The sequence below is a fragment of the Sarcophilus harrisii genome, chromosome 3, assembly GCF_902635505.1.
Source record: "Sarcophilus harrisii chromosome 3, mSarHar1.11, whole genome shotgun sequence".
Classification (NCBI taxonomy): domain Eukaryota; kingdom Metazoa; phylum Chordata; class Mammalia; order Dasyuromorphia; family Dasyuridae; genus Sarcophilus; species Sarcophilus harrisii.
Genome location: NC_045428.1, coordinates 437090667 through 437108983, shown reverse-complemented (window position 1 = coordinate 437108983; position 18317 = coordinate 437090667). Strand labels below are relative to the sequence as shown.

General features: G+C 37.5%; 1 protein-coding gene across 1 annotated transcript in view; it reads left to right on the top strand.

The window, feature by feature from the left end:
- Positions 1–13418: 13418 nt before the first annotated feature.
- The window catches only part of PAN3 (poly(A) specific ribonuclease subunit PAN3), a 128622-nt gene continuing 123723 nt past the window's right edge, over positions 13419–18317 (top strand). The window contains 2 exon segments of the mRNA XM_031961360.1: positions 13419–13665; positions 13668–13880. Of these exon segments, the coding sequence (XP_031817220.1) occupies positions 13419–13665; positions 13668–13880 (460 nt within the window).

The window sequence follows — 18317 nt, the reverse complement described above, 5'->3', positions numbered from 1 at the left end:
GAAGATCTTGCCTTTCTTTTGAGCTGATTCAATTCTGCTTTGCTCTTAGAACACAGCACCTTCTCTGACGAGGGCAGGCCATATTGGGAGGTCCTATGCCAGTATCTTTTAAAGAAATATAATCATACAATCAGTTCTAAAATTCTTGAGATTATTTTTTTTAAATGTGTAATTCTTTTATATGTATTCCACAAATAAGCTGCACAAGAAAAATCAAATCAAAAAAGGAAAAAAAATGAGAAAGGGTAGATGAGAAAAATGAGAAAGGGTGTAGCTGATTCTCTTCATTACTGAACAATTGGAGCTGGTTTGAATCATCTCATTGTTGAAGAGAGCCACATCCATCAGAGTTGATCATCGTATAATCTTGTTGTTGCTGTGTATAATGATCTCCTGGTTCTGCTCATTTCACTTAGCATCAATTAATGTAAGTCTCTCCAAGCCTCTCTGAAATGATCCTGCTGGTTATTTTTTACAGAATAATATTCCATAACAACTATACAGCACAATTTATTCAGCCATTCTCCAATTGATGGGAAACCATTCAATTTCTAGTTTCTAGCTATTACAAAAAGGATTGCCATAAACATTTTTGCACATGGAACTTACACAATGTTAAAAGAATGGGATAGAAGTGACTTCTCATATCTATTCTTTTGGAACATGTCAATTCTTTGTCATTTTTAAATACTTTAATTAAAAAAATTTTTTTTATGGTAGCTGTTTCCTTCCATTTACGATGTAGTTGTCCTTCTTCACTTCTTGGTTATGCTTAGTTATGCAAAAAAGGATGAGAGGGAGGTATATTCTTGTCCATCTTCTTTGGGGTTCAGCTTGTGTAATACAATTATCATGTTCGGTTTTTATTACTGTTGTGTTTCTTACCATTTATGTTGTTGTAGTCTAGATAGAGAATAGAGTACTACTCTTGGAGTCAGAAAGAACAGACCTCAAATCTGGACACAGAAACTTACTGTGTGAGCCTAGTCAAATTACTTAATCCTATTTGTCTCATCATTAAAATGAACGAGAATGCAAAACCACTCCAATAATTTTGCCCCCCAAAAAACCAAATGAGGTGGAGTAAGACACCAAAATGACTCAACAAGAACAAAGTCATTGTATGCTTTGTTTTCCAGGCTATGTTTTGCTTTGCATCAGTTCCTATGCCTCCCCATGTCTTTCTTCAGGTGAGTAAGCACAGTAATATTTTATCCTAAATCGTTTTCAAATTTCTCATTTTCCAGCTGTGGGAAAGCAAATGAGCCAAATATGTTATAATTTTAAATAACCTCACATCTGATTCCTTTAATCCATGTGAATCTAGGGATAAGTGGCACATAGGTTATATTATCATAAGGGTAAAAGTCCAGGGAGTTTTGCTTATAAATTTATGAAAAAGCACCTATTAAAGAAGACTTAAATTCAAATCTCTGCCTTGAGTGGGAAAACCATAAGAAGAAAGAAAGAAGAAAGAAAATTCAACAAATTGTTGAATTATTGGAAATCTAAAGGCATAAGATGAATAAAGATATAAAAGAGAAATAAAAGAATGGAAAGCTCTTAAAGAGTCAAGTGAGGGACATGTCCCAATCCCTGAAAAATAATAATTCCAATGTTAGTGTAGGATTTCCCTTCCCTTTTACCCAAGAAGTTGAAATTCATCTGGTATACAAACCTACAGAATGGGAAAGAAATTACTAGCATATTCTGATCCAAATCATTAAGATCTGCAACTACTCTCTTAGGGAAGACAGTTCCTCTCTTCTGTGAGGAAGTATGAGATTGTCCTATGGCATGGTAGATGATCAAGAGAAAAGATAGAAGTGTTGGATGTTTTATTAGAGTACCTGATACTATACTATGTCAATGAATTTAAAGGAATGGCAAGAGCAAGAGTGTATAGACTCTAACTGTTCCTTGTGTGTGGGACAATAATCCTTACCCAAATTAAAAATCAGAGACTTTCAAGGTAAAAAGCAAAAAAGGATTTATTACAATCTCCTCAGAAAGGGCAACTTCCCACGGACAAGATATCATCAGTATAGGAGTACAAAGTGCAAGCTACAAAACATAGGATTATATATAGAATGGTGGAAACCCACCTCCTCCCCAGCCCTTCTTCCCAATGGCTGGGAGTCCCTATTTATATTCTAATCTATCTAAAGACAAAGAATACTAGCCAACGACACACTCTTTTACTATATTAGGAACTTAATGCTAATGAAAAGGTGGAAGTTTGGGGGAGGGGGGGAGGAATAGGAGGGAAATGTATGCTTATCTAAGATAATCAAACACTTCTAGTTTTTGGGTATAGCAAAACTTATTGCAAAATTTCAAGTTATAAATAGGGTTTAGGTAAAGACCACATTCTTATTGGAGGTCTTCACTCAATTTATCCCATTCATTTGTCTGCCATTATCCACATTGTCAAACCATTTTCATCTCCTACTTCCTGCTTGTTCTCACTGGTCCTACTTCCTATTTCTTATTTCTTTTAAACATTCTATTTATTAAAGTTCTAAAAAAGAAATCAGTTTAAGATATTGAGGTGTGTTTGTGTGTGTGTGTTTGGGGGATTAAATGAATAAGCAGTAAAGAATTGCCCTGGAACAGAAAAAGGACACATTCTTTTGGAATACTAAGTACAAACCAAAATTATAAGTAGTAGTATAATTTCCCAAAAAGTATGGAAAAGAAAAGAAAAAACATGAATCTGGATCTCACATTCTGCTAAATACAATTGAGCTAAAATGAAATTAAAGTTAAGAATTTAGTAATTAAAAACAGCAATTGCTTCCCTCAGAAGCTCCGGGATTGTCAGAGGTTTCTCGGTGCTTCCCTAAAGGGTTTAAAGAGATCCCTCCCTAGAGGGTAAAGACAAAGATCATGAATATAGAGAAAGTAATGCTTTTAGAGAAGAATAGGAACAAAGTAGTTTTGTGGCAGTGAGAGTGGAGCCCACACAGAGGGACTAGATAAATTTTTCAGACAAACTAAAAGGCATTTAAGCTCTAACTAAGATTACACTAAGGGGAGGTACTGATTGAATAGATAAGATCTTCAGAGACTGAGAGAAAATATTTAAATTAAATTGGAGCTGCATTCATTGTTGATGAAGATTTGTTGCTATTGTTGTTTAGTTGTTTACATTTTTGTCTGATTCTTTATGACCACATTTGGGATTTTCTTGGCAGATACTGGAGTGGCTTGCCATTTCCTTTTCTAGATCATTTTATCCATGAGGAAACCGAGGCAAAAAAAGTTTAAGTGACTTGTCCAGATACAACTAGTATGTATCTGAGGCCAAATTTGAACTCAAGAAGAAGATTTGAACTTCAGGTCTGGCATTTTATCCACTGCACCATTATTAGAGAGTGTTAGAATGAATATCCCACTAAGCATTTGGAAAATTTACAGCAACCCTATGTAATATTACTTTCTTCTGTATTTGTTTTGTGTGGCCCTATCACACATCTACGCAGTCAGGAGTTTACCCCAGTATCTAGCTACATTCCTTCCTTAAGAGCCAGGCTTTAAATCAAATCCAATCTGTTTCTACTTGGCCACCAAGAGGTCCTAAGGTCAAGCTCCATTTGGTCATTGTTTGAGTCCTGATTGACTCAAATGGAATATAAATAGCAATCATTTTTGCTCGACCAGAAACCCTGAGTCTGCCCTCCCAGATTTATTTATTTATTTAGGGCTTTTTGGGACTAGGTGAAAGAGGAGATTTTTTGTCTCATTTGCAATCTAGCCTTAATCACTGAATGCATAAGGCCTTCAGTCAAACTGAGACTTGTTGAAGACTTTATATTAAAAAGGCCAAGATCTCCCGTTTCATCCTATGTCATCTCCAGCCTGATCTATATCTTTCCACTGGATTTAGATGGTTCTGGAGGGGAAAGTGAGGCAGGTGACCTTGCACAGCCCTCCCCCATTTAAATCCAATTCATTTGTCTGCCATTATATAAACTCCCTGATGTCATGATTGTCTTAGAATACAAAGGGCAAACAATAACAGTATTCTGTCCATGTGAAGATTAAGGCCTTGTGCTGCTCCAGAGGCAAAACACAGTGCATTAAAGAGGAATCTAGTGGTGTGTCATGTCATCTAAGAGCCTAAACTGATTCTCTGCAATTATGCTCAATTCCCTATCTCTGGTAAAAAGTGTCAAGCATCAAGCATTCTACATTTACCCTGGCCTATAACTAATATAATTAGGTAGGCAAAAATGCTGCTGCAAAAAAAAGTAAGCCCCCCAAATCCCCTAGTATACTATGGAAACAAATAACTTTCTAATAATATGCATGTCTATTGCTTTTGAATATCATCATTAGTCTGAATTTTGTACACATACATATTTAGAGAGTAAAGTAACTTTTTTAAGTAACAGATTAATAGGAAAGTTATTTGGATAACATCAGCCCTTATTGTAGGAGAAAGCACATGCATGTGCAATGTGATTTGAGCAATGCTGAAATGCTCTGCCTCTCTCAGAATATGAATTGTATTATAACAAAATAGGAAGTCTGATTCATTTTTAAAATTAAAAAAAAAATATTTTGAATTTGACAAGCCAACAAATTTGGTCATTTTCACTGTTATACAAATAAAAAAATATTGCTCTGGGCAGATTATTTTGAAGTATATATTAAATTTAAAACAATTTTTCCAATACTGCTATACTTGCTTCTCTGTACTGTATATTTTAGTATTTCACTGACACTTTTTTCCTTTTCTAAATATTATCACTTCTCCTTTACTCCCCCCCCCCTACTTAACTACCCTCCCCCAAATAAATAGAAATCCTTTTTTTTTTGGTAACAAATACATGCAATGATGCAAAAATAAATTCATACATTGGTCATGTTTAAAATGCATGCCTCACACAGCATTTTCTCTTCTATTATCTCTTTGACAAGAGTAGAGGAGCATGAATAATCAATTTTCTGAAGTAGAACTTGGAATTATCTATTTTCAAAGTAGTGATTAGTCAACATGTTGATCATAGTTCTTAAGTTTTTTACAGTTTCCTTTATGCTACTATAGAAATGTTATAAATTAGTCTTCTGGTTCTGCTCACCTCATGATATCACCATAAGTCCTTTCATAATACTTTGAATTTATCCCTTTCATAGTTTCTTATGGAACAATATGATTCCATTACACTCATATGCCATGAAGATATTCAGTCATCCTTCAATTAATAGTCAACTACTTTGTTACCTATTCTTTGCTACAATAAAGAGTATTGCTATAAATATAATTTCTATTTTAACATGAGTCCTTTCTTTCCTTCTTTAGCTGTTGTCAATGATTAGTTATGATATTGTTGGATCCAAGTTATGAAGTTTATTGACTTTGGGGATATAATTCCAAGTTGTTTTTCAGAATGGCTGGATTATTTCATAGTTCTAAATAATACATTAGTGTACTTATCTTCCTATAACTTCTTAGATAATTTTCCTTTTTTGTCATCTTTGCAAATCTGATGGGTGAGAGAAGAAACCTCAGAGTTTTTGTAATTTTAATTTAAAATGATTTAGACCATGCTTTCATATTGTTTTACTATTTCAAATAGCTTACCTTTCAGAATTGTGTGTTCATTTTCTTTGACCATTTAATCTTCTGAGGAGTGATTTTTATTTGTATATATTTGAATCCATTCCCTTTATATCTTCCCTGTCAGATTTTTTTTTAGAGAAAATTGCAGTACTCTTACTAGTTGATTCTTTTAACTTTGATTGCACTATGCAAAATTAGTATCAAAGTTCTCTATCCATTTGATACTTACTATTATATTTAGTGTAAGATAATGGTTTACACCCAATTTCTAAGGGGCTGCAAGTTAATTTTCCTCACAGCTTCTGTTGATCAATGAATAAGGATCCACATCTTGTATTTTTGTCTTTAAGTCTATCAAACACTATGCTGCTTAGTGAGTACTTCTAATTCTTATGCATCTAATCAATTTTAGTGATCAACTTCTCTACTTTTCAATCAGTACAAGGGGATTTTGAGAACTTTTGTAGTATATATCATGAGATCTAGTATTGCTGGATCTATTTCTTATTTTAAAAAATTTCTTTTCAGATTCTTCATCTTTTGTTCAAGATAAATTTTGCCATTTTTTTCCCCTAGACTTATTACTCTTTGGTAGTTTGGTAGGGTATGGAATCTGTCATGTCAACACTTAGTTGAAGCTTTAGGGTTATCTATATAGGTACGATTTAATCATCTGCACAAAGATAATTTTGCTTTTTCTTTAACCATGCTTATTGCTTTTATCTCTATCCTAATTGGTACAATTAACATTTTTAGAACTATATTAAATAATTGTTGCAAAAAAAGGAATTTTTAACTTTACCTTGGGACTCATTGGAAAGGCCTCTAGCTTATATATATTACAGGTAATACTGGCCCCCCTGGTTTGAGGTAGTTTGTTTACCAAAAAAAAGTATATTTTATTCATATACTTTTAAAATATATTGTTAAATGAGAAATAGGTTTTGCATGTTATAAAAAACTTTTTCCTCCTCTCTTGATATGCATTTTTGTTTTTAATATAATCTATTATGTGTATAGCTAATATTAAACTGGTATATTTACTGGTATAAATCCAATCTGGTCATGGTGAACAACTTTTTTAATATGTGGTAATCTCTTTGCTAATATTTTTATTCTTTTTTATTTTTAATAGCTTTTTATTTTCAAAATATATACAAAAATAGTTTTCAATATTCACCCTTGCAAAACTTTATGTAACAAATTTTTTTCCCTCCTCTCCACCCACTCCCTAGATAGCAAGAATCCAATATATATTAAATATGTGCAATTCTTCTATACATATTTCCACAATTATCATGTTGCATAAGAAAAATCAGATCAAAAAGGAAAAAATGAGAAAAAACAAAAAGCAATTTGATAATATCTTTAGAAAACATATTTAGTATTAGGGATATTGACCTCTATTTCTTTTCTTTGTTGTATCTACCCCTTGTTCAGGTATTGCAGTCATATTTATATTTATCTCTTGGTATTTGAAGTAGGATCCTTTCTTTTAAAAATTTTCTCAAGCAATTTATATAATATTGGGATTGTGTTTTGTGTTTTTGATATGATTAAATTGTAAATCTATTTGGTGATGTTATTCCTCTCCCCTCCTCTCTTTGGAAGTCCTTTTATAGATTGCTTCCCCACTTCCCCCCTTTTCAGTCATTTAGTTAAATTCTTTTTTGTTTCTTTTGGTTGTTGTTAATGTGGGTATTTTATGCTTTTGTAAATATCCATTTCATTTATCAATTTGTTGGCATATAATTGGACACAGTAGTTCTAACAATTTTCCCCCTTTCATTTGGTGTGAATTTTTTTTCATTTTGGAAATTTGGTTTCCTTCTTTATAAGATTAGCCAACAGTTCTCTAATTAATAAGAAAAACAATTAGTTCTATTTCTTGATTTTTTTTCTTTTTTCATTTTCAGATTTTTTGTGTATTTTGATCGGTTGCTTTCTACTTTAAACTGAATAACCAATTCAATTCTCAAATAAAAACTAAACTAAAAAGACTAGGACTAAATTAAAAAGTTTTTAACCAAAAAGAACAAAATCACCTAGTTCCTGTGTTTCTTAATTGCCTCTGTAATTCTTGAAAACAGAAGGCTTATGAAAAGACAATTCCCCTAACAATGAATATAAACATTAGTTTTGTTCCATCTTTTCAGTCTGATTAGAAATCTAAGTTTCTTGAGAGAACATATTTTTCATTTTTTGTATTTGTATTAAAAGGAATTGGCATATAGCAGTCAATAAATTTTTCTTGATTAGTTTTTTTTTTGAATATTTATTGATATTCAGGATATGTACTATTTTTGAGCTACATGAAAATTTCATATATAACTTCATTAAACCTTTAATATGTATTGACCATATAAAGAATACTGTGGTATGCTAGGTAGATTAGATGTAGCATAATAGCTATCCTCATCAAATTTACAATCCTAGTGGTGGATGTATACAAAATGATAATGGACAATAATATATAGGTGTATTAGATATGAACAAAACGAAGTATTTTTAAAGATGCATTTTTGACAGGAAGATGAAGGAATATTCATTAAGAAGATGGCATGAGTTCAGCTTTCAAGAATAGAAATTTTAATATGTGATGAGAAGAATGGACATGAGAAAAGAAAATAGTGATGGGAAAATACAGGGCAGGTCTGGGGGTTAAGATATCTGAAGGTTACCTGTTAATAGGAAGATACAAAGTTTTTTTTTTTTTTTTTAAATGAGGGTGTGATATCTCATTTATTCACAGATACAGTTTGAGAGACAGTTTTGGGTAATCATTAATAATGCTGGCATATTACTAATAAAAGGGCTGATACTCTTGAATTTATTGAAGATCAATCGTGGAATCCAATCAAAGCTTATATGGCCTTGGAAGTATGGGTATTCCTAAGGGTGGAAATCAGATCTGATTGGTTAACAATGAGAGAAGGAATATTATAATGTGAGGTAGGCCTATTCTAATGAGGAACCAGAATGAAATTTTGACTATGTCAGTTACTTCTAAATCACCCCCAGCTTTGGACAATTGATCAAAGAATTTACCTTCACATAGACCTGAGAGCAAAATAGGTTTACCCCATCTGGGTGAGGTCTGACCAAGATTATTTAAAAAAATCTAATCTCATCAGCAATAGCCTTCAAAGACTGAACAGTCTACAGGCTTTTGAAAAAATCCTGGTCCTAATTCAATAATTGATTTTTAATATGAGGCAGAAATAATTTCTCTCAGCACAAAGAAATTATATCTGTAGAATGAAGAATGTGTTAAAAAGTATGGTGGTATGAAGACCTATGTAGGGATTATTGTAATGAAGACTAGAATAATAGTAATGAGAATATAGAGCAATTGCTCATGAAAGGAATATTGTGTGGGTAGAATCAAAAGAATTTGACATCTAAATAGATATGAATGGTAAGGGAGTGGGAAGAATCAGAGATAATTCAAAGTTTAGAACACTGGAGACTAGGTGAGAGGTGTGGTCTTTTCAATGATAAAAATGATAAATGAGAGAGGAGCAAGTGAATCTTCCTTTACAAGTTAGAACTGACCTACCAATTAGCAGTTTTTAGGTTCAGTATATCTGATATTCACTTCGTACTTTAAAGATGAACACTTTACAAATGCTCAATTCTCATTTGGGCCTTACAACAAGGTATTCTCAATGCTCAGCACCCTATCCACTATATACTACATAGACTAATTAATCTACCATCAAACCCTATTATTCCATTTTGTCCCTAAAGTGGCTGAAAGATGTCATCAAAAGCTATGTTACATTAATCATCCATTCTAGTTAATCCTATCAAAAAAAGGAAATATTGATAGTTTTGGATGCCTTGATCTTTCTGAAGCATAATGCTTCTTAGTGATTACTGTTTTCTAAGTGCTCAGAAATGGCATTAATTCATTTCAATAAAACATTCTACTATATATAAGACACTGCACTAGGTAATACAGACACAAAACAAAATGACAAGTTGAAGAACTCCTTCAAAGAGTTTATAATCTAGTAAGATATGTCCTAAAGCCTTAAAACTATAAAAGGTGAGATTTGGAGGGGGAGAGATAACATCTAGCTGAGATGAGAAGTGAAGTGGGTAGAGAAAGATTCTTGGAGGATGCAACAGTTGGAGATTAAGGTCAGCCTTTTTAAAAGCATAATGTATGAAAATCCATGCAATAAGGAAAGAGTAGAATCATAAGCAAAAATAGTAACCTAATTTGGCTGGATAGAATAAGAAGAAATAGAAGCAATGTAAAGTAAGGTAGGAAAGGGAGAATGGAGCCCTAGTGTAAAGAACTTTGAATCCTAGGCTATGGAATTTTTGTTTTAACTTATTGGAAATTATTCAATGTTTTTGATCAAGGTAGTGATTTAGTCAGGCATATTAGGAAGAGAAATTTGTCAACGGTGTTGTCAAACAGGAGTTTGTCTTGTATACTATAGGCAACCAAGGAATATTTTTAGCTAGGGAATTGATATGGCAAGATCTACATAATAGGAAGTCTGTATAGGATGGAATGAGGAGGAAAAGATTGTTTCCTTCAAAGTTCAGTTCCAGTTGCTGTAGAGTTATCTAATAGTTCAATTTTTTTTTATTATGTCTGACTTCATGACATTTGGGGTGTTCTTAGCAAATATCCTGAAGTGGCTTTGCCATTTCCTTCTCCAGCTCATTTTACCAAAGAGGAAACTGAAGCAAATAGAATTATTTAAGCCCAGGGTCACACAGTAAGTGTTGGAGGCTGGATTTGAAGTCAGTCTTTCTAACTCCAGGTCTGGCACTCTTATGTACTTCTCAACTTAGCTATCCTTTCAGTTCTAGTACTGTTTGTCAAGAAGCCTTTTCTGCATTTCCTTTTTGTACATTATTCCCCAAGCACCATCCTTTATTCCATCATTTTATTTTATATATATCTTAAATGTATTTTTCTGGGAACATAAGATCTAAAATCCTTAAGTTCAGGAAATCCTGTTTTCCATTTGTATCCCTAATGGCCAGCATGATCACCTACCACACTGAGGAATTTAAGACTTTTTGATTAATCAGTGAAAAAAATCTCATTTTATACATAAGGAAACTGTAGCCCAGATAAACCTCTTGAACAAGATCCTATAGAGAGCTAATAAGGGAGTATTTGAGTCTAGGTCCTCCTAGTGCTTTCTACAGCAACTAAGGAACCCTAGGTGAGAGATGATCAGGACCTGAATTAGGATGATAGCACCAAGAAGGAAAAAGAGGATAGGAATAGGAAAAATAGTGGATACAGAATCCACATGATTTGGCAACTAATTGAATGATGGGATACAAGCAAGGGAAAAGTCCATGATCATTGAGGGTTTGAGCCTGGGTTGGGAGGACAGTGAAAATTAGGATAGTTAGGAGGCGGGGATATTAGGAGAATGAGGCTGAATTCAGATTTGAACATAGGTTTGAGATGTGATATCTAGATAAGGATGTCCATCAAGCAATTTGAAATACAGACTGAAACTTAGGGGAGAGGCTGAGTCAAAGACTGTATCTCCCCAGAACTGGGAAGTCAGTTGAAAATACCAGATTTTAATAATCATTAGCACAGAAATGACATCTAAAGCCCTGGAAGCAGAAGAGATCACTTCGTCAAAAGTAAAAAAGAGAAATGAAGACTAAGGACAACTTTAAGAGAAATCTATGCTTAGGGAAGATTACCCAATCAATGAGATCAACAAAGATTGGGAGATCCAAAGAAAGGAGATCCAGAAAAAAGCATGGTAACAGAAAGCTAAGGTGAAGAAAAGAAAATCATTGGAAGGACAAGAGTTGGGAATTAAATGGTGCAGAAAAAAAAGGTAGATAAGGTCTTGAGAAGGGTTATTATATTTGGCCATTAAGTGATTGGTGGCTCCAGAGAAGTCAGAAACCATGTTTAAAAATCTGTTCAAAAATTTTTCTGGGGGAACAATCTGTAGTTCTCAGAATTCACTTTTGAAAACTGGGACACTTGGTTATCTCGTGCCACTTTTCTTGTTCTCATTCCTTAAAGATTACCAAAAGTGGAATCATATATCTAAGTTCTTTTTATTAAGTTCCTTACTTGTTACATGGGGGCTTCTCTTGTTCCCTAGCATTTCTTAAAGATTACCAACTGTGGAATCATAGCTTCAAGTTTGTTTTTTTTATTAAGTTTCTCGATGGTTAAATGGTGCTTATTCAATTCCTCACCTGTTAAACTAATACTTACTTTCTCTAACTCATGATGAAATCTAGGCAGCTAAGAGATGTAGTTCAGCTTCAAGTAGGCGGTGTGTGACCCTGGGCAAGTCATTTAACCTTTCTTAGTTTCAACTATAAACTGGAAATATCTTTTTTTTACAGGTTATCCTGAAAATTAAATAAGATATATGTAAAATGCTTTGTAAAGCACAGTAGTTTAAGGTCAGGAAGCTTAAAGTAGCTTTGAAACTTTTGGGGACGCCCTATAGAAATGCCATTTATTGTAAAGGAATATAAATGCGAACTATTATTATTACTACCTTGAGATTTATTTGATTAGCTTGATAAAAAGGAGAAACCATTTAAAATGAAACTAAATTTGAAATTTCATTTTTCTCCCTAAAGGTATGCCATTTGTTTTCATGAGAAACTACACTGCAAAGTCCCTGAAAAAAGAAATTGCCTATTTGTGTTATTCTTCCAAAGCTCCAGAAGCAGGTCAGGAGGGGCTGGGAAACGATCTTCCAGGGACTTTGGGGAAAGCGTGGACTGGCAGCAGCCGGGCCACGTAAGAATCGGGACTTTTCGCGAGCCGCAGACTTGGTGACAAGGCCCGGAGGACAAGGACAATAATTTAGCTGCCCCCCCCGCGGCGGTCCAGTGCAGCGCCCGGCTGGGGGTCGGGGTCGCACAGTCCTGTGTCGGGCCCAAGTTCGGAGCCAACTGAAACATGTCAGCGCTCAGAAGCTTTCAACATCTTTCCGGCGGAGGGGGTAGAGCAGGAGGAGAAGTAGTGGGGAAGTGTGGGGCAGGCCCCGGGAGAGTGAAATCATTGTTTCTTCAGAGCTGGGGCTTGGCCTCGCTCCCTGGCCCCGGTCCAAGGCTGCAGTCACAGGAAGACGGGGTATTTTTTCCCCCCCATTTTCAATAGAAAAATGTGATACGGCTTTTTTTAAAAAAAAAAGCATTTAAAAGAAGGTGTGACTATCCCGGAGAAGGTTCCCTAATTGGGACGGTTTCTGAAACGCTCACCATGAGTGAAACCATCCCAGCCTCCGCCAGACCGCGGGCCTCATAAAGACCCCTACGGGCCCTTCTTTCCTTCCTTCCCCGCCCTCCCCCCCACAACCGTCTTTCCTCTCGTCCCCAATACCCAGAAGCCACTGCGCCCTAAAGCGCACGCGCAACCCAGGCAGCCGCCTCAGGAAGAGGAAAATAAAAAAATTGAGAAGCTGGAGGGAGCGACGGAGGAAGGCAGAATTTAAAATAAACGATTCCCCCCCCCCCCACCTACCCTTCCCTTCCTCCCCTGGCCGCGGTGCCATTCCTTCTCTCCCTCCCCTCAACCCAGCCCGGGCCCTCGCGCTGAAACTCGTGCGCCCGCCCCGTCGTCCCGCGCGGCCCCTTTAAGAAAAGAGCGAGAGTGAGCGAGAGAGAGAATCCCAACTCTTCCCCCCCCCTCCCCTTCCCTCCTTTCTGCCCCTTCTTTCCCCCTCCCTGTCCCTCCCTTCTCCCCGGCGGCTCCGGCTCCCGCTGCGGGACAGACCCACCCGCCCGGGCTTTTCTCCGGCACGGGCTGTTTCCCCTCCCCTTTCCCGTCTGGGTGGCCGGGGCCTGGGGGCAGCGGGCGAGGGCCGGGCTTGCCATGATGCGGCGGGGCCTCCCGCCCCCCCAGCCGTCCCCCTCTTCCTCCGCCGCCGCCTCCTCCTCCTCCTCGGTGGCGGCCGCGGCCGTAGTGGTGGCCCCGCCGGGGGTCGGCGGGGTCCCCGGCGTGGTCGGCGCGGCGGCGGCGGCGGGCGTGAAGCTCAAGTACTGTCGCTACTACGCCAAGGACAAGACGTGTTTCTACGGGGAGGAGGCGTTCCGAGAAGACCCGGGCCGGGCGCTCCGGCCCGGCCCCGCAACAGGGTCCCCCGCCCGGCTGGCGGCGGGGCTGTGGCGCCCGGGTCCGCGGGCTACCCGATCGGAGCTGGCCCGGGTGGCGGAGTGGGACCGCCGCCGGGGCCCAAGAAGCCGGACCTGGGGGCGCCTGGAGGAGGAGCTGGCGGCGGCGGAGGAGCAGCAGCGGCAGCAGGCGGAGGCGGGGGGCTGGACGGACCGCGGCTGACAAGTGAGTACCCTAGCCGGGGCGGCGGGCGGGACTGGGCTGGTCAGGCCGGAGAGGCCTGGGACGGGACGGAACGGGACGGGACGGGACTGTAGGAGGCCCTGCGACCGCCGGGCGCTCTGCGCTAGGGCAGCCTCTTCCTCTCCTTCCCTCTCGTGCGCGGCCTAGGCCCAGGTCCGGCTCCCTCTCTTTCCCTTTGCCCGGGGACAACCCTGGAGCCTTGGGATCCGGGAATGGGAGGGGGGAGCAAGGGGGATGGGCGGCGGAGCTCAGTGTGTGTGAGAGACTGGAGAATTTCCGGGGGTGTGGAAAGGGGTTGGGTTTGCAGACACTTGTGGGGTTGACGGGGAGAAGGAATAAGATGTTTTAAAAGAGAGTGAATATTGAGGTTCCATTCGGTATAGGCTTTAGAGAAAATTGATTTTTCCCGGGGAACGAGGTAAATACATTCTAAGGAAGTGTTTGGGTTATTACATTTAGGAGAATTAATTTGTGGGGAGATTGGAATCGTTAACAAGGGTGGGGATGAAGTGACATAAATTGTAACTTTCTGGGTGGGGATTCCCCAGGTTTTGTGATCTTTGCTCTGTGAATTACTTCGTAGCCGGGGTCATTTTTTTCCTACAACTTTTTATGCCATAGATATCTGTTTCAAATATGCCACAAAGTGTCCACTTTGCACAGAGTAGGCACTAAGTAGATATTAATTAAATGAAAGAATGAACTCTGCTGATTTGTGTTGCTTGACAATGTGGACGGTGTCAGGAAACCTTTTAATATTTATCAACTTCCGAATAATAATTACCTTCCACGAAGAAAGAAGATACAGTATTTCAAAACTACACCTACCTTTTTTTTTCCCCTCCAGAAAACTGCTTCTAAAATAAGGATGAATTGACATAGTGGAATGATGTGTTGAATTTCCATTTTTGTTTCTCTTAGTTTTACTGTTTTGAGACTGTAAACGGCTTGAGAGTGGGGACTGTTTTTGCCCTTTTTTGTGTCATTAGTTCTTAGCACATTGTATTGTGGGCACACATACGTTGTGGGCACTGGATAAATGCTATTGACTTGCTTGTTGACTTGTATATTTCTTAAACATGAAATGGCCATTACATTTTTAGACAGCTGAGTCTCCAAATAATTTGCCTAACCAATCTACCTTTGATTAGGGCAACTGAAATGGCCATTACATTTTTAGACAGCTGAGTCTCCAAATAATTTGCCTAACCAATCTACCTTTGATTAGGGCAACTTTTTTTCCCTGTACATGAACTTGGCATGTCAATTTCAGCATATCCCATTTGCTTTTGTTTTGCTAAATAATTGTCTTCTCCCAGACTTTAAATTTTAAAGACCTTCACTTTCCCTTAATTTGGTAGGTTAGGTGGAAATGAGCATTTTTTTCTGGTATTTCTGGTCTTTAAAATATGAGAACATTTTTAACCCTCAAGTTTTTGGAAACTAATTTGTGTTTTGTGGTATACTTTTGGCATGGCTACCATGGATTCGAAGTGAGAACTGAAGAATTGTGAATTAATATTGATAGGTTAGTGAATGGTGAAGCTTACTGATATAGTTTTATTATTCATAGTAAAAGAAAGGCAAAACTGGTTACCATTAAGGACACCTACAATTTTTGACTGACATTTATAATAATATGAGATGTTTTTATGCTTTTACAGGAAGCCAACAATGGGGAAATTTAAATGGCAGCTATGTTTAGCTGGGATATCTATTGACATGTTCGGGGAGAGTGAAAGGAATTAGTTATATGCTCCTTAATTTAAAAAAGAGAAAAAATTTTAAATTTCTTAGTTGTATGACTGGAACTGGTCACTTATTTAACATCTTAGAGCCTTTTTCCTCTTCTGGAAAATGGGAATAATAGTAGTTACTACTGTTAAGATATTTACAACTGTAAAGTATACATAAATGGAAGATGAATGAAATTTTAAAATTCATATAATTTATTTAATAGGTCATACAAATTGGTGTGTATTTTTCTTCTCATACAGATCTCATGCTATTTAGCTTTCATTCTGCCTTTGACTTTGTTCTAGTTGTTTTCTTGTATTCCCTGCCTATTCTTTTTCTGCTATTTCTATTTTGGAGTGAATAAAGTCAGCTTTTAAGTGGTTGCAAATGGTATCTTATTTAGATCTTAAATAATCCATTTGAATTCTCCAAACATTTATTAAGTAATTGCTCTGTAGATCCTGTTATAGACACTGAGAATATACAAAGAAATAAAAAGGTCTCTGCCCTCAAGAAACTTATTTTATACATGGAAGATACACTATGTAAACAGAAAGTTATAGACAAAATAGCTGATAGAGAGAGAGAGCGAGAGAGCGAGAGAGCGAGAGAGAGAGAGAGAGAGAGAGAGAGAGAGCGAGAGCACAATAATACTGAGAACTGGCAAGGGGTCCTGTTAAGCTGGGGATACCTGATTGAGGGATGAGGTAATAACATAATCCAGAGGTAGATAGAAGCATGTACAAAGGCACAAATGAGAGATGGAATTCCATGTTCAAGGAACAGCCACTCTGGTTAGATGAAATATGTGCACTGGGAAGTAATGTATAATAAGACTGAAAAGGTGTACTAGACTCAGATTTATTGTGAAGGGTTTTAATGCCAATCCTGGGAGTTTTTTGTATTATTTTAGAGACTAGGTAACCATAAAGCTTTTGGCAGAGAGTGATATCAGATTTGTACTTTAGGAGGATTGTTGATTAGAGGTCAATTTTGAGGCTATTGTAATAGTCTAATCCAGCAGTTCTCAAACTTTGGTCTGCCTCCTCTGGACCTTACTTGTCTCAGTACCACGCTTTCAGAAATGCTGGCTTAACAAAAGATACCAAGGTGTTTGGTTATGGTGGTGGCCGAGTTGAGAAAAGGGGGTATTTGCATTGTGGTAGAGGTAGAATTGACAAGACTTAACTCCTAATTGGTTGTGAGGATCAAGAGAAAGTAGAGAGTGTCACAGGATATAAACTTGGATGATCTCCGTAGAAATGGTCTGGAAAGCCTGGAGGTTATTATATTTTTTTTGAGGGGGGGGGATTTAAGTGGATAACTAGTTCCCTTTTAAATATGTAGAAAGATGGTATGGGCATCTTGTTGGAAATGTCTAGTTGGTGATCTAGGTAGGACTGGTGCTCAGAAGAAATAGTAAGTCTAAATATGTAGATTTAGAAGTCCTTGGCACAGAGTTGATGAATGATTCCATCATCTAGAGGGTGAAGAGAGCTAAGAACAGACCCCTCATAGTTAGGGGTTGTGACAAGAATGATAGACTGGGAAGGAGGGAGCAGTCTGTAAAGTGCAAGGAAATCCTGGAAGGAGAGAGTAACCAGGAAGAGGGAGTGGTCAATAGTTTAAATTGTGTTGTGAAATCTGGAAAAATGAACTAAGCAAAGGCCTTCAGAATTAACCATTTAAGAGATACTTGGTAACCTCTGAGTGCAAGCTGTTCCAGTTGAGAAGTGAATTTGGAAACTTTATGCTTGGAGGTTGAGAAAAAATTTGGAAGAGAGGAAGTAGAATATGACTTTGAAAGAAAGGGTGATAGCTTGGGGCAAGATCGAGTCATGTGAAAGTTTTATAAGGTGGGGATGGGGAGCTCTAGATGTGATCTTTAAAGATCTGGCCATATCTGCTTTGTATTTCTAAGTTTTTAAAAGGAGCCTTGGCATACAAGAAATTGAAGATTAAATAAAAAGAATTAGGGGGGGGATGATCCTAGGGGCAACAATCCTAGATTTTAGCTCTAAAGCAGTGTCCTACTCCCTTCTATTTACAAATGAGGAAACTGAGGCCCTAAGTAGTTGTGACTTGCTCAAGTTACATAGGTAGAAAACATTCAAGATGATTTTGAATGTAGGTCCTCTGACTGGCACCTGTGCTCGTAGGTCTATAGCCTAATGTGACACAGAGGGTGAACCTTGGCCAAAGGAAGGTCCACCTTTTCAACAGAATTTGTAACAAAGAAAGAGAATGGCAAATTATGTAGGTTTTTGAGACATAGATTTTCAGTTTTTCCTTATCCTTAGTTGCCTTTGTCTTCAGAAATCGCCCATCCTCAAGAACTAAACAAATCAAACAACCCTTGTCTTTGTCCTACTTTACCTTCATTCAGATCTTATCCTACATCTTTCTTTCACAGTCAAAATCCTAGAATATGTCTATACTCTTTGCCATTACTTTTACACCTTCTACTCTCTATATTGAGACTCTTTGGAATCTGGCTTCATCAATCTCTGCCACTTAAATCAAACTGCTCTCTCCAAGGTCACTAATGATCTCTTTATTGCTAAATCTTATAGCCTTTTCTTTATCATACTTTTTTTTTTTTTCCCTGAGGCAATTGGGGTTAAGTGACTTGTTTAATCACATAGCTAGGACGGGTTAAATGTCTGAGATCAAATTTGAACT